This window comes from Salvelinus alpinus, chromosome 27 (genome assembly GCF_045679555.1).
Source record: "Salvelinus alpinus chromosome 27, SLU_Salpinus.1, whole genome shotgun sequence".
Taxonomy (NCBI): Eukaryota; Metazoa; Chordata; class Actinopteri; order Salmoniformes; family Salmonidae; genus Salvelinus; species Salvelinus alpinus.
In genome coordinates, this window is record NC_092112.1 from 4626825 (window position 1) to 4644957 (window position 18133).

General features: G+C 48.9%; 1 protein-coding gene across 2 annotated transcripts in view; it reads left to right on the forward strand.

Annotated features, from left to right (window-relative positions):
* Positions 1–18133, forward strand: part of LOC139555909 (PH-interacting protein-like) — a 142184-nt gene that overhangs the window by 13951 nt on the left and 110100 nt on the right. For both annotated transcript variants that reach the window (XM_071369272.1, XM_071369273.1), the window contains exons 6-13: positions 269–367; positions 5183–5343; positions 9200–9295; positions 13983–14108; positions 14518–14618; positions 14810–14880; positions 14976–15076; positions 15712–15752. In XM_071369272.1, the coding sequence (XP_071225373.1) occupies positions 269–367; positions 5183–5343; positions 9200–9295; positions 13983–14108; positions 14518–14618; positions 14810–14880; positions 14976–15076; positions 15712–15752 (796 nt within the window). The remainder of the gene's footprint in view (positions 1–268; positions 368–5182; positions 5344–9199; positions 9296–13982; positions 14109–14517; positions 14619–14809; positions 14881–14975; positions 15077–15711; positions 15753–18133) is intronic.

Consider the following 18133-nt stretch of genomic DNA (forward strand, 5'->3'; position numbering starts at 1 on the left):
TATGTTTAACGTGTTTTTTATGTTGTTTAAGATGTTTGTGTGTGTTTAACGTGTGTTTGTATGTTTAACGTGTGTGTGTGTGTGTGTGTGTGTGTGTGTGTGTGTGTGTGTGTGTGTGTGTGTGTGTGTGTGTGTGTATTTATTTAACATGTGTTTCTTTTGGGTGTTAACATGTGTGTGTGTGAGGAGCAGATTTGTTTAACGTGTGTGTGTGTGTGTGTGTGTGTGTGTGTGTGTGTGTGTGTGTGTGTGTGTTTTTTTCCTGCAGGCTGTAAGCATGTGGTATGGAAGGGTTTGGCCCTGGCAGCACTGCACTGTGGTAGGCCCCCTGAGCCGCCAGTCATCTATGGGAGCCCGCCCAGCATCGGTAGGTAGCCTATGATTGGTTAAATGTTGTGTAATGTAGTTGATGGTATATGTTACTTCAGTCTGTATGTTCTGAGAATAACAGAATAGAACATAGCCTACATATAATGCCATGTATATTGAACACACTTCCAGTCACTGTCAAGGCTGAAGAGTCTCTGGTCTCCTTTAAGACCCAGCTAAAGGTCAGGGCTGCAGAGTCTCTGGTCTCCTTTAAGACCCAGCTAAAGGTCAGGGCTGCAGAGTCTCTGGTCTCCTTTAAGACCCAGCTAAAGGTCAGGGCTGCAGAGTCTCTGGTCTCCTTTAAGACCCAGCTAAAGGTCAGGGCTGCAGAGTCTCTGGTCTCCTTTAAGACCCAGCTAAAGGTCAGGGCTGCAGAGTCTCTGGTCTCCTTTAAGACCCAGCTAAAGGTCAGGGCTGAAGAGTCTCTGGTCTCCTTTAAGACCCAGCTAAAGGTCAGGGCTGCAGAGTCTCTGGTCTCCTTTAAGACCCAGCTAAAGGTCAGGGCTGCAGAGTCTCTGGTCTCCTTTAAGACCCAGCTAAAGGTCAGGGCTGCAGAGTCTCTGGTCTCCTTTAAGACCCAGCTAAAGGTCAGGGCTGCAGAGTCTCTGGTCTCCTTTAAGACCCAGCTAAAGGTCAGGGCTGAAGAGTCTCTGGTCTCCTTTAAGACCCAGCTAAAGGTCAGGGCTGCAGAGTCGCTGGTCTCCTTTAAGACCCAGCTAAAGGTCAGGGCTGCAGAGTCTCTGGTCTCCTTTAAGACCCAGCTAAAGGTCAGGGTTGCAGAGTCTCTGGTCTCCTTTAAGACCCAGCTAAAGGTCAGGGTTGCAGAGTCTCTGGTCTCCTTTAAGACCCAGCTAAAGGTCAGGGCTGCAGAGTCTCTGGTCTCCTTTAAGACCCAGCTAAAGGTCAGGGCTGCAGAGTCTCTGGTCTCCTTTAAGACCCAGCTAAAGGTCAGGGCTGCAGAGTCTCTGGTCTCCATTAAGACCCAGCTAAAGGTCAGGGCTGCAGAGTCTCTGGTCTCCTTTAAGACCCAGCTAAAGGTCAGGGCTGAAGAGTCTCTGGTCTCCTTTAAGACCCAGCTAAAGGTCAGGGCTGAAGAGTCTCTGGTCTCCTTTAAGACCCAGCTAAAGGTCAGGGCTGCAGAGTCTCTGGTCTCCTTTAAGACCCAGCTAAAGGTCAGGGCTACAGAGTCTCTGGTCTCCTTTAAGACCCAGTTAAAGGTCAGGGCTGCAGAGTCTCTGGTCTCCTTTAAGACCCAGCTAAAGGTCAGGGCTGCAGAGTCTCTGGTCTCCTTTAAGACCCAGCTAAAGGTCAGGGCTGAAGAGTCTCTGGTCTCCTTTAAGACCCAGCTAAAGGTCAGGGCTACAGAGTCTCTGGTCTCCTTTAAGACCCAGCTAAAGGTCAGGGCTGAAGAGTCTCTGGTCTCCTTTAAGACCCAGCTAAAGGTCAGGGCTGCAGAGTCTCTGGTCTCCTTTAAGACCCAGCTAAAGGTCAGGGCTGCAGAGTCTCTGGTCTCCTTTAAGACCCAGCTAAAGGTCAGGGCTGCAGAGTCTCTGGTCTCCTTTAAGACCCAGCTAAAGGTCAGGGCTGCAGAGTCTCTGGTCTCCTTTAAGACCCAGCTAAAGGTCAGGGCTGCAGAGTCTCTGGTCTCCTTTAAGACCCAGCTAAAGGTCAGGGCTGCAGAGTCTCTGGTCTCCTTTAAGACCCAGCTAAAGGTCAGGGCTGCAGAGTCTCTGGTCTCCTTTAAGACCCAGCTAAAGGTCAGGGCTGCAGAGTCTCTGGTCTCCTTTAAGACCCAGCTAAAGGTCAGGGCTGCAGAGTCTCTGGTCTCCTTTAAGACCCAGCTAAAGGTCAGGGCTGAAGAGTCTCTGGTCTCCTTTAAGACCCAGCTAAAGGTCAGGGCTGCAGAGTCTCTGGTCTCCTTTAAGACCCAGCTAAAGGTCAGGGCTGCAGAGTCTCTGGTCTCCATTAAGACCCAGCTAAAGGTCAGGGCTGCAGAGTCTCTGGTCTCCATTAAGACCCAGCTAAAGGTCAGGGCTGCAGAGTCTCTGGTCTCCATTAAGACCCAGCTAAAGGTCAGGGCTGCAGGGTCTCTGGTCTCCTTTAAGACCCAGCTAAAGGTCAGGGCTGCAGGGTCTCTGGTCTCCTTTAAGACCCAGCTAAAGGTCAGGGCTGAAGAGTCTCTGGTCTCCTTTAAGACCCAGCTAAAGGTCAGGGCTGCAGAGTCTCTGGTCTCCTTTAAGACCCAGCTAAAGGTCAGGGCTGAAGAGTCTCTGGTCTCCATTAAGACCCAGCTAAAGGTCAGGGCTGCAGAGTCTCTGGTCTCCTTTAAGACCCAGCTAAAGGTCAGGGCTGAAGAGTCTCTGGTCTCCTTTAAGACCCAGCTAAAGGTCAGGGCTGCAGAGTCGCTGGGCTCCTTTAAGACCCAGCTAAAGGTCAGGGCTGAAGAGTCTCTGGTCTCCTTTAAGACCCAGCTAAAGGTCAGGGCTGCAGAGTCTCTGGTCTCCATTAAGACCCAGCTAAAGGTCAGGGCTGCAGGGTCTCTGGTCTCCTTTAAGACCCAGCTAAAGGTCAGGGCTGCAGGGTCTCTGGTCTCCTTTAAGACCCAGCTAAAGGTCAGGGCTGAAGAGTCTCTGGTCTCCTTTAAGACCCAGCTAAAGGTCAGGGCTGCAGAGTCTCTGGTCTCCTTTAAGACCCAGCTAAAGGTCAGGGCTGAAGAGTCTCTGGTCTCCTTTAAGACCCAGCTAAAGGTCAGGGCTGCAGAGTCTCTGGTCTCCTTTAAGACCCAGCTAAAGGTCAGGGCTACAGAGTCTCTGGTCTCCTTTAAGACCCAGCTAAAGGTCAGGGCTGCAGAGTCTCTGGTCTCCTTTAAGACCCAGCTAAAGGTCAGGGCTGCAGAGTCTCTGGTCTCCTTTAAGACCCAGCTAAAGGTCAGGGCTGCAGAGTCTCTGGTCTCCTTTAAGACCCAGCTAAAGGTCAGGGCTACAGAGTCTCTGGTCTCCTTTAAGACCCAGCTAAAGGTCAGGGCTGCAGAGTCTCTGGTCTCCTTTAAGACCCAGCTAAAGGTCAGGGCTGCAGAGTCTCTGGTCTCCTTTAAGACCCAGCTAAAGGTCAGGGCTACAGAGTCTCTGGTCTCCTTTAAGACCCAGCTAAAGGTCAGGGCTGCCGAGTCTCTGGTCTCCATTAAGACCCAGCTAAAGGTCAGGGCTGCAGAGTCTCTGGTCTCCATTAAGACCCAGCTAAAGGTCAGGGCTGCAGAGTCTCTGGTCTCCATTAAGACCCAGCTAAAGGTCAGGGCTGAAGAGTCGCTGGTCTCCTTTAAGACCCAGCTAAAGGTCAGGGCTGCAGAGTCTCTGGTCTCCATTAAGACCCAGCTAAAGGTCAGGGCTGAAGAGTCTCTGGTCTCCTTTAAGACCCAGCTAAAGGTCAGGGCTGCAGAGTCTCTGGTCTCCTTTAAGACCCAGCTAAAGGTCAGGGTCAACAGTGCAGAGTCTCTGGTCTCCTTTAAGACCCAGCTAAAGGTCAGGGCTGCAGAGTCTCTGGTCTCCATTAAGACCCAGCTAAAGGTCAGGGCTGCAGAGTCTCTGGTCTCCTTTAAGACCCAGCTAAAGGTCAGGGCTGAAGAGTCTCTGGTCTCCTTTAAGACCCAGCTAAAGGTCAGGGCTGCAGAGTCTCTGGTCTCCTTTAAGACCCAGCTAAAGGTCAGGGCTGAAGAGTCTCTGGTCTCCTTTAAGACCCAGCTAAAGGTCAGGGCTGAAGAGTCTCTGGTCTCCTTTAAGACCCAGCTAAAGGTCAGGGCTGCAGAGCCTCTGGTCTCCTTTAAGACCCAGCTAAAGGTCAGGGCTACAGAGTCTCTGGTCTCCTTTAAGACCCAGCTAAAGGTCAGGGCTGCAGAGTCTCTGGTCTCCTTTAAGACCCAGCTAAAGGTCAGGGCTGAAGAGTCTCTGGTCTCCTTTAAGACCCAGCTAAAGGTCAGGGCTGCAGAGTCGCTGGTCTCCTTTAGACCCAGCTAAAGGTCAGGGCTGAAGAGTCTCTGGTCTCCTTTAAGACCCAGCTAAAGGTCAAGGCTGAAGAGTCTCTGGTCTCCTTTAAGACCCAGCTAAAGGTCAGGGCTGCAGAGTCTCTGGTCTCCTTTAAGACCCAGCTAAAGGTCAGGGCTGCAGAGTCTCTGGTCTCCTTTAAGACCCAGCTAAAGGTCAGGGCTGCAGAGTCTCTGGTCTCCTTTAAGACCCAGCTAAAGGTCAGGGCTGAAGAGTCTCTGGTCTCCTTTAAGACCCAGCTAAAGGTCAAGGCTGAAGAGTCTCTGGTCTCCTTTAAGACCCAGCTAAAGGTCAGGGCTGAAGAGTCTCTGGTCTCCTTTAAGACCCAGCTAAAGGTCAAGGCTGAAGAGTCTCTGGTCTCCTTTAAGACCCAGCTAAAGGTCAGGGCTGAAGAGTCTCTGGTCTCCTTTAAGACCCAGCTAAAGGTCAGGGCTGAAGAGTCTCTGGTCTCCTTTAAGACCCAGCTAAAGGTCAGGGCTGAAGAGTCTCTGGTCTCCTTTAAGACCCAGCTAAAGGTCAGGGCTGAAGAGTCTCTGGTCTCCTTTAAGACCCAGCTAAAGGTCAAGGCTGCAGAGTCTCTGGTCTCCTTTAAGACCCAGCTAAAGGTCAGGGCTGCAGGGTCTCTGGTAATTCTCTTCTTCTTCCCTAACAGAATTATAATAATGTAAATCAACCAGTTAATGACATTAGTATGGTATTATGTTGGAACTGACAACTTTGTGTGTCTGTGTGGTGTGTATGTGTACACACTCTTTACGGTGTGTGTGTGTGTGTAGTGGAGACAGGTCACGGCCGTCGTCTGATTGGTTCGTACCGACTGGGTCAGCTCCTCCCCACTGCGGTCTACTCACACATGAAGATGCACAAGAGGATTCTGGGACATCTGTCCTCTGTCTACTGCGTCACCTTCGACCGCACTGGACGACGCATCATCACCGTAAGAACAGAGTGTGTTTAGGCTGCTGAACCGTGAGATCAGAGTGTGTTTAGGCTGCTGAACCGTGAGATCAGAGTGTGTTTAGGCTGCTGAACCGTGAGATCAGAGTGTGTTTAGGCTGCTGAACCGTGAGATCAGAGTGTGTTTAGGCTGCTGAACCGTGAGACCAGAGTGTGTTTAGGCTGCTGAACCGTGAGATCAGAGTGTGTTTAGGCTGCTGAACCGTGAGATCAGAGTGTGTTTAGGCTGCTGAACCGTGAGATCAGAGTGTGTTTAGGCTGCTGAACCGTGAGATCAGAGTGTGTTTAGGCTGCTGAACCGTGAGATCAGAGTGTGTTTAGGCTGCTGAACCGTGAGATCAGAGTGTGTTTAGGCTGCTGAACCGTGAGATCAGAGTGTGTTTAGGCTGCTGAACCGTGAGATCAGAGTGTGTTTAGGCTGCTGAACCGTGAGACCAGAGTGTGTTTAGGCTGCTGAACCGTGAGATCAGAGTGTGTTTAGGCTGCTGAACCGTGAGATCAGAGTGTGTTTAGGCTGCTGAACCGTGAGAACAGAGTGTGTTTAGGCTGCTGAACCGTGAGATCAGAGTGTGTTTAGGCTGCTGAACCGTGAGATCAGAGTGTGTTTAGGCTGCTGAACCGTGAGATCAGAGTGTGTTTAGGCTGCTGAACCGTGAGATCAGAGTGTGTTTAGGCTGCTGAACCGTGAGAACAGAGTGTGTTTAGGCTGCTGAACCGTGAGATCAGAGTGTGTTTAGGCTGCTGAACCGTGAGATCAGAGTGTGTTTAGGCTGCTGAACCGTGAGATCAGAGTGTGTTTAGGCTGCTGAACCGTGAGAACAGAGTGTGTTTAGGCTGCTGAACCGTGAGATCAGAGTGTGTTTAGGCTGCTGAACCGTGAGATCAGAGTGTGTTTAGGCTGCTGAACCGTGAGATCAGAGTGTGTTTAGGCTGCTGAACCGTGAGATCAGAGTGTGTTTAGGCTGCTGAACCGTGAGATCAGAGTGTGTTTAGGCTGCTGAACCGTGAGATCAGAGTGTGTTTAGGCTGCTGAACCGTGAGATCAGAGTGTGTTTAGGCTGCTGAACCGTGAGATCAGAGTGTGTTTAGGCTGCTGAACCGTGAGATCAGAGTGTGTTTAGGCTGCTGAACCGTGAGATCAGAGTGTGTTTAGGCTGCTGAACCGTGAGATCAGAGTGTGTTTAGGCTGCTGAACCGTGAGATCAGAGTGTGTTTAGGCTGCTGAACCGTGAGATCAGAGTGTGTTTAGGCTGCTGAACCGTGAGATCAGAGTGTGTTTAGGCTGCTGAACCGTGAGATCAGAGTGTGTTTAGGCTGCTGAACCGTGAGATCAGAGTGTGTTTAGGCTGCTGAACCGTGAGATCAGAGTGTGTTTAGGCTGCTGAACCGTGAGAACAGAGTGTGTTTAGGCTGCTGAACCGTGAGAACAGAGTGTGTTTAGGCTGCTGAACCGTGAGACCAGAGTGTGTTTAGGCTGCTGAACCGTGAGATCAGAGTGTGTTTAGGCTGCTGAACCGTGAGATCAGAGTGTGTTTAGGCTGCTGAACCGTGAGACCAGAGTGTGTTTAGGCTGCTGAACCGTGAGATCAGAGTGTGTTTAGGCTGCTGAACCGTGAGATCAGAGTGTGTTTAGGCTGCTGAACCGTGAGATCAGAGTGTGTTTAGGCTGCTGAACCGTGAGACCAGAGTGTGTTTAGGCTGCTGAACCGTGAGATCAGAGTGTGTTTAGGCTGCTGAACCGTGAGATCAGAGTGTGTTTAGGCTGCTGAACCGTGAGAACAGAGTGTGTTTAGGCTGCTGAACCGTGAGATCACCCAGAGTGTGTTTAGGCTCCTGAACCGTGAGACCAGAGTGTGTTTAGGCTGCTGAACCGTGAGATCACCCAGAGTGTGTTTAGGCTGCTGAACCGTGAGATCAGAGTGTGTTTAGGCTGCTGAACCGTGAGAACAGAGTGTGTTTAGGCTGCTGAACCGTGAGATCAGAGTGTGTTTAGGCTCCTGAACCGTGAGACCAGAGTGTGTTTAGGCTCCTGAACCGTGAGACCAGAGTGTGTTTAGGCTGCTGAACCGTAAGACCAGAGTGTGTTTAGGCTGCTGAACCGTGAGATCAGAGTGTGTTTAGGCTGCTGAACCGTGAGATCAGAGTGTGTTTAGGCTGCTGAACCGTGAGATCAGAGTGTGTTTAGGCTGCTGAACCGTAAGATCAGAGTGTGTTTAGGCTGCTGAACCGGGAGAACAGAGTGTGTTTAGGCTGCTGAACCGTGAGAACAGAGTGTGTTTAGGCTGCTGAACCGTGAGATCAGAGTGTGTTTAGGCTGCTGAACCGTGAGAACAGAGTGTGTTTAGGCTGCTGAACCGTGAGTGGTGTATGGTGACTGTGTGGTGGTGACTGTGTGGTGGTGACTGTGTGGTGGTGGGTGTGTGGTGGTGACTGTGTGGTGGTGACCGTGTGGTGGTGACTGACTGACTGACTGATTGTCCAGTTATAGACTGCGTGATTGTCTAGTTATAGACTGGCTGACTGACTGGTTGTCCAGTTATAGACTGGCTGACTGACTGACTGATTGTCCAGTTATAGACTGGCCGACTGACTAGTTGTCCAGTTATAGACTGGCCGACTGACTAGTTGTCCAGTTATAGACTGGCTGACTGACTGACTGATTGTCCAGTTATAGACTGGCTGACTGACTGATTGTCCAGTTATAGACTGGCCGACTGACTAGTTGTCCAGTTATAGACTGGCTGACTGACTGACTGATTGTCCAGTTATAGACTGGCTGACTGACTGATTGTCCAGTTATTGACTGGCCGACTGACTGGTTGTCCAGTTATAGACTGGCCGACTGACTAGTTGTCCAGTTATAGACTGGCTGACTGACTGACTGTAGACTGGCCGACTGACTGGTTGTCCAGTTATAGACTGGCTGACTGACTGATTGTCCAGTTATAGACTGGCTGACTGACTGATTGTCCAGTTATAGACTGGCCGACTGACTAGTTGTCCAGTTATAGACTGGCTGACTGACTGGTTGTCCAGTTATAGACCTGCTGACTGACTGGTTGTCCAGTTATAGACTGGCCGACTGACTAGTTGTCCAGTTATAGACTGGCTGACTGACTGACTGATTGTCCAGTTATAGACTGGCTGACTGACTGGTTGTCCAGTTATAGACCTGCTGACTGACTGGTTGTCCAGTTATAGACCTGCTGACTGACTGGTTGTCCAGTTATAGACTGGCCGACTGAATGGTTGTCCAGTTATCGACTGGCCGACTGACTTGTTGTCCAGTTATAGACTGGCTGACTGACTGGTTGTCCAGTTATAGACTGGCTGACTGACTGGTTGTCCAGTTATAGACTGGCTGACTGACTGGTTGTCCAGTTATAGACCTGCTGACTGACTGGTTGTCCAGTTATAGACTGGCCGACTGACTAGTTGTCCAGTTATCGACTGGCCGACTGACTGGTTGTCCAGTTATCGACTGGCCGACTGACTTGTTGTCCAGTTATAGACTGGCTGACTGACTGGTTGTCCAGTTATAGACTGGCTGACTGACTGGTTGTCCAGTTATAGACTGGCTGACTGACTGGTTGTCCAGTTATAGACTAGGTTTGATTTAGATGTGATTGATTAATGACTGAGTGTATAATATTGTTTGTAATATTGATTGATTGATTGATTGTAATTGGTGTCTCAGGCTTCATGTTATTGATAATAATGTCTATTAATACATGGTTGATAGAACAATGACCATGCTGATTGGTGTGTTGCGTGAGTGATCAGTGATCATAGTGATTCATTGTTGTGTGTGTGTGTGTGTGTGTGTGTGTGTCTAGGGTTCAGATGACTGCCTGGTGAAGATTTGGGGGACGGACGAGGGCCGTCTACTGGCAACGCTGAGAGGACACGCTGCTGAGATCTCCGACATGGCCGTGAGTTAACACACACAGTTTGGATTTGACATTAAAACAATATAAGAAAAAAATCATAAAATTCCCTGTCAATTCACAATGCAGAATAATGGTCCTATTACGTATGTATGACCGCTAGGGACGGACCACACCGCTAGGGACGGACCGCTAGGGACTGACCGCTAGGGACTGACCGCTAGGGACGGATTGCTAGGGACGGATCGCTAGGGACTGACCGCTAGGGACGGATCGCTAGGGACTGACCGCTAGGGACGGATCGCTACGGACGAACCTCTAGGGATTGCCCACACCGCTAGGGACGGATCGCTAGGGACGAACCTCTAGGGATTGACCACACCACTAGGGACGGACCGCTGGGGATGGACTGCTAGGGATGGAGGGATCGCTAGGGATGGACCGCTCCCCTAGGAACGGACTGCTAGGGATGGACCGCACCGCTAGGGATGGACCGCTCCCCTAGGAACGGACTGCTAGGGATGGACCGCTCCGCTAGGGATGGACCACTAGGGATGGACTGCACCGCTAGGGATGGACCGCTCCGCTAGGAACGGACTGCTAGGGATGGACCGCTCCGCTAGGGATGGACCGCTAGGGATGGACCTCACCGCTAGGGACGGACCGCACCGCTAGGGACGGACCGCTAGGGATGGACTGCACCGCTAGGGATGGACCGCTAGGGATGGACTGCACCGCTGGGGATGGACCGCTAGGGATGGACCGGACCGGTAGGGTTGGACCGCTAGAGATGGACCTCACCGCTATGGAAGGATCGCTCCGCTAGGGATGGACTGCTATGGATGGACCTCTAGGGATGGACCGAACCACTAGGGATGGACCTCTAGGGATGGACCTCACCGCTAGGGACGGACCGCACCGCTAGGGACGGACCGCTAGGGATGGACTGCACCGCTAGGGATGGACCGCTAGGGATGGACTGCACCGCTGGGGATGGACCGCTAGGGATGGACCTCACCGCTAGGGACGGACCGCACCGCTAGGGATGGACTGCACCGCTGGGGATGGACCGCTAGGGATGGACCTCACCGCTAGGGACGGACCGCACCGCTAGGGATGGACTGCACCGCTGGGAATGGACCGCTAGGGATGGACTGCACCGCTGGGAATGGACCGCTGGGGACGGACTGCTCCGCTGGAGATGGACCGCTAGGGATTGACCGGACCGGTAGGGTTGGACCGCTAGAGATGGACCTCACCGCTATGGAAGGATCGCTCCGCTAGGGATGGACTGCTATGGATGGACCTCTAGGGATGGACTGAACCACTAGGGATGGACCTCTAGGGATGGACCGCACCGCTAGGGATGGACCTCTAGGGATGGATGACACCGCTGGGAATGGACCGCACCACTCCATTAGGGATGGACCGCTAAGGATGGACCGCTCCGCTAGGGATGGACCGCACCGCTAGGGATGGACCGCTAGGGATGGACCGCTAGGGATGGATCTATCAGTATAGTCAGGTCAGCCACCATAAAAGACAGTCAGAACCGTGCACTAGGTCCTGTAGCACAAACTCCAAAAAGTTCTGGGACACTGTAAAGTTCTGGGACACTGTAAAGTTCTGGGACACTGTAAAGTCCATGGAGAATAAGAGCCCCTCCCCCCAGCTGCCCACTGCACTGAGGCGAGGAAACACTGTCACCACCGATAAATCCAATAGAATTGAGAATTTCAATAAGCATTTTTCTATGACTGGCCATGCTTTCCACCTGGCTACCCCTACCCCGATCAACAGCGCTGCACCCCCCACAGCAACTTCCCCAAGCCTCCCCCATTACTCCTTCACCCAAATCCAGATAGCTGATGTTCTGAAAGAGCTGCAAAATCTGGACCCCTACAAATCAGCCGGGCTAGACAATCTGGACCCTTTCTTTCTAAAATTATCTCCCGAAATTGTTGCAACCCCTATTACTAGCCTGTTCAACCTCTCTTTCGTATCGTCTGAGATCTCCAAAGATTGGAAAGCTGCCGCGGTCATCCCCCTCTTTAAAGAGGGAGACACTCTAGACCCAAACTGGTACAGACCTATATCTATCCTACCCTGCCTTTCTAAGGTCTTCGAAAGCCAAGTTAACAAACAGATCACCGACCATTTCGATTCCCACCATACCTTCTCCGCTATGCAATCTGGTTTCAGAGCTGGTCATGGGTGCACGTCAGCCACGCTCAAGGTCCTAAACGACATCATAACCGCCATCGATAAAAAACAGTACTGTGGAGCCGTATTCATCGACCTGGCCAAGGCTTTCGACTCTGTCAATCACCGCATTCTTATCGGTAGACTCAACAGCCTTGGTTTCTCAAATGACTGCCACGCCTGGTTCACCAACTACTTCTCAGACAGAGTTCAGTGTGTCAAATCGGAGGGCCTGTTGTCCGGACCTCTGGCAGTCTCTATGGGGGTGCCACAGGGTTCAATTCTCGGGCCGACTCTTTTCTCTGTATACATCAATGATGTCGCTCTAGCTGCTGGTGAGTCTCTGATCCACCTCTACGCAGACGACACCATTCTGTATACTTCTGGCCCTTCTTTGGACACTGTGTTAACTAACCTCCAGACGAGCTTCAGTGCCATACAACTCTCCTTACGTGGCCTCCAACTGTTCTTAAATGCTAGTAAAACTAAATGCATGCTCTTCAACCGATCGCTGCCCACACCTGCCCGCCCGTCCAGCATCACTACTCTGGACGGTTCTGACTTAGAATACGTGGACAACTACAAATACCTAGGTGTCTGGTTAGACCCTAAACCCTCCTTCCAGACTCACATTTAAACATCTCTAATCCAAAATGAAATCTAGAATCGGCTTCCTATTTCGCAACAAAGCCTCCTTCATTCATGCTGCCAAACATACCCTCGTAAAACTGACCATCCTACCGATCCTTGACTTCGGCGATGTAATTTACAAAATAGCCTCCAACACTCTACTCAGCAAATTGGATGCAGTCTATCACAGTGCCATCCGTTTTGTCACCAAAGCCCCATATACTACCCACCACTGTGACCTGTATGCTCTCGTTGGCTGGCCCTCAGTACATATTCGTCGCCAAACCCACTGGCTCCAGGTCATCTATAAGTCTTTACAATGTAAAGCCCCGCCTTATCTCAGCTCACTGGTCACCATAGCAGCACCCACCCGTAGCACGCGCTCCAGCAGGTATATTTCACTTGTCACCCCCAAAGTCAACACTTCCTTTGGCAGCCTTTCCTTCGAGTTCTCTGCTGCCAATGACTGGAACGAACTGCAAAAATCTCTGAAGCTGGAAACACTTATCTCCCTCACTAGCTTTAAGCACCAGCTGTCAGAGCAGCTCACAGATTACTGCACCTGTACATAGCCCATCTGTAAACAGCCCATCCAACTACCTCATCCCCATACTGTATTTATTTATTTATCTTGCTCCTTTACACCCCAGTATCTCTACTTGCACATTCATCTTCTGCACATCTACCATTCCAGTGTTTAATTGCTATATTGTAATTACTTCGCCACCATGGCCTATTTATTGCCTTACCTCCCTTATCCTACCTCATTTGCACACACTGTATATACATTTTTCTATTGTGTTATTGACTGTACGTTTGTTTATGTGTAACTCTGTGTTGTTGTTTGTGTCGCACGGCTTTGCTTTATCTTGGCCAGGTCGCGGTTGTAAATGAGAACTTGTTCTCAACTGGCCGACCTGGTTAAATAAAGGTCAAATAAAAAATTATAAAAATAATATCTATCAGTATAGGCAGGTCAGCCACCAGACAGACAGACAGAACTGGGCACTAGGTCTATTTATCAGCAATCAAAAGCTGTATCTCACAAGTAAATGCTGTATTTCACAATTTTTTGTCTTGCAATGTCACACAGCTCTCTGTTGCCCCATATGAGGAAGACCTTTAAACAGGTCAACATTCACAAGGCCGCAGGGCCAGACAGATTACCAGGACGTGTACTCTGAGCATGCGCTGACCAACTGGCAAGTGTCTTCACTGACATTTTCAACCTCTCCCGGTCTGAGTGTGTAATACCAACATGTTTCAAGCAGGACACCATAGTCCCTGTGCCCAAGAACACTAAGGTAATCTGCCTAAATAACTACACGTCTGTAGCTATGAAGTGCTTTGAAAGTCTGGTCATGGCTCACAACACCATCATCCCAGAAATCCTAGACCCACTTCAATTTGCATACCGCCCAAACAGATCCACAGATGATGCAATCTCTATTGCACTCCACACTGCCCTTTTACACCTGCACAAAAGGAGCACCTATGTGAGAATGCTATTCATTGACTACAGCTCAGCGTTCAACACCACAGTGCCCTCAAAGCTCATCAATAAGCTAATGATCCTGGGACTAAACACCTCCCTCTGCAACTGGGTCCTGCACTTTCCGAATCTTCCATGTTTTACAATCCTTGTGAGGATTACTGGTGCCCACAACGATAGTTAGTTAAACAACAAAACACACACACACACACACACACACACACACACACACACACACACACACACACACACACACACACACACACACACACACACACACACACACACACACACACACACACACACACACACTTCCATCTCGCAAATGATCAACTGTTTGCTTTGCTAACATAAGTGTGTGTGTGTGTGTGTGTGTGTGTGTGTATATCTGTGTCTCCCTCTCACCAGGTGAGCTATGAGAACACCATGCTAGCTGCAGGTAGCTGTGATAAGACCATCAGAGTATGGTGTCTTCAGACCTGTGTTCCTCTAGCTGTACTGGAAGGCCACTCTGCATCCATCACCTCTCTACAGGTAGGAGGAGGTCCTGTAGTTTCCTGTCCTCTACTTCTCTCCTCTGATTGGTTTATTGTGTTGTAGTCCTCTGAATGGTTTATTGTGTTGTAGTTCTCTCCTCTGATTGGTTTATTGTGTTGTAGTTCTCTCCTCTGATTGGTTTATTGTGTTGTAGTTCTCTCTTCTGATTGGTTTATTGTGTTGTAGTTCTCTCCTCTGATTGGTTTATTGTGTTGTAGTTCTCTCCTCTGATTGGTTTATTGTGTTGTAGTTCTCTCCTCTGATTGGTTTATTGTGTTGTAGTTCTCTCCTCTGATTGGTTGTTGTGTTGTAGTTCTCTCCTCTGATTGGTTGTCTCTGTTTAGTTCTCTCCCCTGATTGGTTGTCTCTGTGTAGTTCTCTCCTCTGATTGGTTGTCTCTGTGTAGTTCTCTCCTCTGGTCAGTGGTTCTAAGCGGTTCCTGTCCTCCACCGGAGCCGACGGGACCATCTGTTTCTGGCAGTGGGACGCACGCACTCTGAAGTTCGGGTGAGACACACACACACACACACACACACACACACACACACACACACACACACACACACACACACACACACACACACACACACACACACACACACACACACACACACACACACCACACACACACACACACATCACACACATACACACATACACACAGACACGTCAGTGTTAATGCTAGTGTGTGTGTTCAGGCAGGGGCCTGGTAAGTTCACGGAGCGGTCCAGACCTGGGGTTCAGATGATCTGTTCGTCCTTCAGCGCAGGTAACCATGGACACCGTCTGACATTTACATTACAAAATAGTTTTAAAGTGAAATAAATGAAATCAGAATTGACCTTAATGAGCGTGTGTGTCCAGGGGGTATGTTCCTGGCTACAGGTTCTACAGACCACATCATCAGAGTGTTCTACTTCGGTTCTGGCCAACCACAGAAGATCTCTGAGCTGGAGTCACACACTGTGAGTGTCTGCATGTACTGTATGTGATAATGACAGACTGATTCTGAGGTGTAGAGTGATATTGACAGACAGACTGATTCTGAGGTGTAGAGTGATAATGACAGACTGACTGATTCTGAGGTGTAGAGTGATAATGACAGACACTGATTCTGAGGTGTAGAGTGATAATGACAGACTGACTGATTCTGAGGTGTAGAGTGATAATGACAGACAGACTGATTCTGAGGTGTAGAGTGATAATGACAGACAGACTGATTCTGAGGTGTAGAGTGATAATGACAGACAGACTGATTCTGAGGTGTAGAGTGATAATGACAGACAGACTGATTCTGAGGTGTAGAGTGAATATTCAGAGATATAATGCCTTGTGCCATCTTTGCTATCTCTCTCTCTCTCTCTCTCTCTCTCTCTCTCTCTCTCTCTCTCTCTCTCTCTCTCTCTCTCGCTCTCTCGCTCTCTCGCTCTCTCGCTCTCTCGCTCTCTCTTTCTCTCTCTCTCTCTTTCTCTCTTCTCTCTCTCTCCCATTCTCTCTTTCTCTCTCCTCTTTCTCTCTTTCTCTCTCTCTCTCTCTTTCTCTTTCTCTCTCCCATTCTCTCTTTCTCTCTCCTCTTTCTCTCTTTCTCTCTCTCCCTCAGGATAAAGTGGACAGCATCCAGTTTTCAAACTGCAGTGACAGGTAAGGATTTATCTTCTTTGTGTGTGGCAGATAAGGGTTTATAGTGTGTGTGTGTGTGTGTGTGTGTGTGTGTGTGTGTGTGTGTGTGTGTGTGACAGATAGGGGTTTATCCTGTGTGTGTGTGTGTGTGTGTGTGTGTGGCAGATAAGCAGAAACTCTGTTTACTCTGCATACTCTGTTTACTCTGCTTACTCTGCATACTCTGCATACTCTGTTTACTCTGCATACTCTGCATACTCTGTTTACTCTGCATACTCTGTTTACTCTGCATACTCTGTTTACTCTGCATACTCTGCAGACTCTGCAGACTCTGCAGAGTCTGCAGAGTCTGCACTCTGTTTACTATGCATACTCGGTTTACTCTGCATACTCTGTTTACTCTGCATACTCTGTTTACTCTGCATACTCTGTTTACTCTGTTTACTCTGCATACTCTGTTTACTCTGCAGACTCTGCATACTCTGTTTACTCTGCATACTCTGTTTACTCTGCATACTCTGTTTACTCTGCAGACTCTGCATACTCTGTTTACTCTGCATACTCTGTTTACTCTGCATACTCTGCTTACTCTGCATACTCTGCATACTCTGTTTACTCTGCATACTCTGTTTACTCTGCATACTCTGTTTACTCTGCTTACTCTGTTAACTCTGCATACTATGGATACTCTGTTTACTCTGCATACTCTGTTTACTCTGCATACTCTGTTTACTCTGCATACTCTGTTTACTCTGCATACTCTGTTTACTCTGCAGACTCTGTTTACTCTGCAGACTCTGCAGACTCTGCATACTCTGTTTACTCTGCAGACTCTGCATACTCTGTTTACTCTGCATACTCTGTTTACTCTGCATACTCTGTTTACTCTGCATACTCTGTTTACTCTGCTTGCTCTGTTAACTCTGCATACTATGGATACTCTGTTTACTCTGCATACTCTGTTTACTCTGCATACTCTGTTTACTCTGCAGACTATGCATACTCTGTTTACTCTGCATACTCTGTTTACTCTGCATACTCTGTTTACTCTGCATACTCTGTTTACTCTGCATACTCTGTTTACTCTGCAGACTCTGCATACTCTGTTTACTCTGCAGACTCTGCATACTCTGTTTACTCTGCATACTCTGTTTACTCTGCATACTCTGTTTACTCTGCATACTCTGTAGACTCTGCAGACTCTGTAGACTCTGTAGACTCTGCAGACTCTGCATACTCTGTTTACTCTGTTTACTCTGCATACTCTGTTTACTCTGCATACTCTGTTTACTCTGCATACTCTGCATAGTCTGCATACTCTGTTTACTCTGCATACTCTGTTTACCCTGGTTACTCTGCATACTCTGTTTACTCTGCATACTCTGCATACTCTGTTTACTCTGCATACTCTGTTTACTCTGCATACTCTGTTTACTCTGCAGACTCTGCATACTCTGTTTATTCTGCAGACTCTGCAGACTCTGCATACTCTGTTGACTCTGCAGACTCTGTTTAATCTGCATACTCTGTTTACTCTGCATACTCTGTTTACTCTGCATACTCTGTTTACTCTGCATACTCTGCTTACTCTGCTTACTCTGCTTACTCTGCTTACTCTGCAGACTCTGTTTACTCTGCATACTCTGCATACTCTGTTTACTCTGTTTACTCTGCATACTCTACAGACTCTGTTTACTCTGCATACTCTGTTTACTCTGCATACTCTGTTTACTCAGCATACTCTGTTTACTCTGTAGACTCTGCAGACTCTGCATACTCTGCAGACTCTGCATACTCTGTTTACTCTGCATACTCTGTTTACTCTGCATACTCTGCATAGTCTGTTTACTCTGCATACTCTGTTTACTCTGCATACTCTGTTTACCCTGGTTACTCTGCATACTCTGTTTACTCTGCATACTCTGCATACTCTGTTTACTCTGCATACTCTGTTTACTCTGCATACTCTGCATACTCTGCATACTCTGTTTACTCTGCATACTCTGTTTACTCTGCATACTCTGTTTACTCTGTTTACTCTGCATACTCTGTTTACTCTGCATACTCTGTTTACTCTGCATACTCTGTTTACTCTGCATACTCTGCATACTCTGCATACTCTGCATACTCTGTTTACTCTGTTTACTCTGCATACTCTGCTTACTCTGCATACTCTGTTTACTCTGCATACTCTGTTAACTCTGCATACTCTGTTAACTCTGCATACTCTGCAGACTCTGTTAACTCTGTTAACGCTGCAGACTCTGTTAACTCTGCAGACTCTGTTAACTCTGCAGACTCTGTTAACTCTGTTTACCCTGTTTACTCTGCATACTCTGTTTACTCTGCAGACTCTGCATACTCTGTTTACTCTGCATACTCTGTTTACTCTGCATACTCTG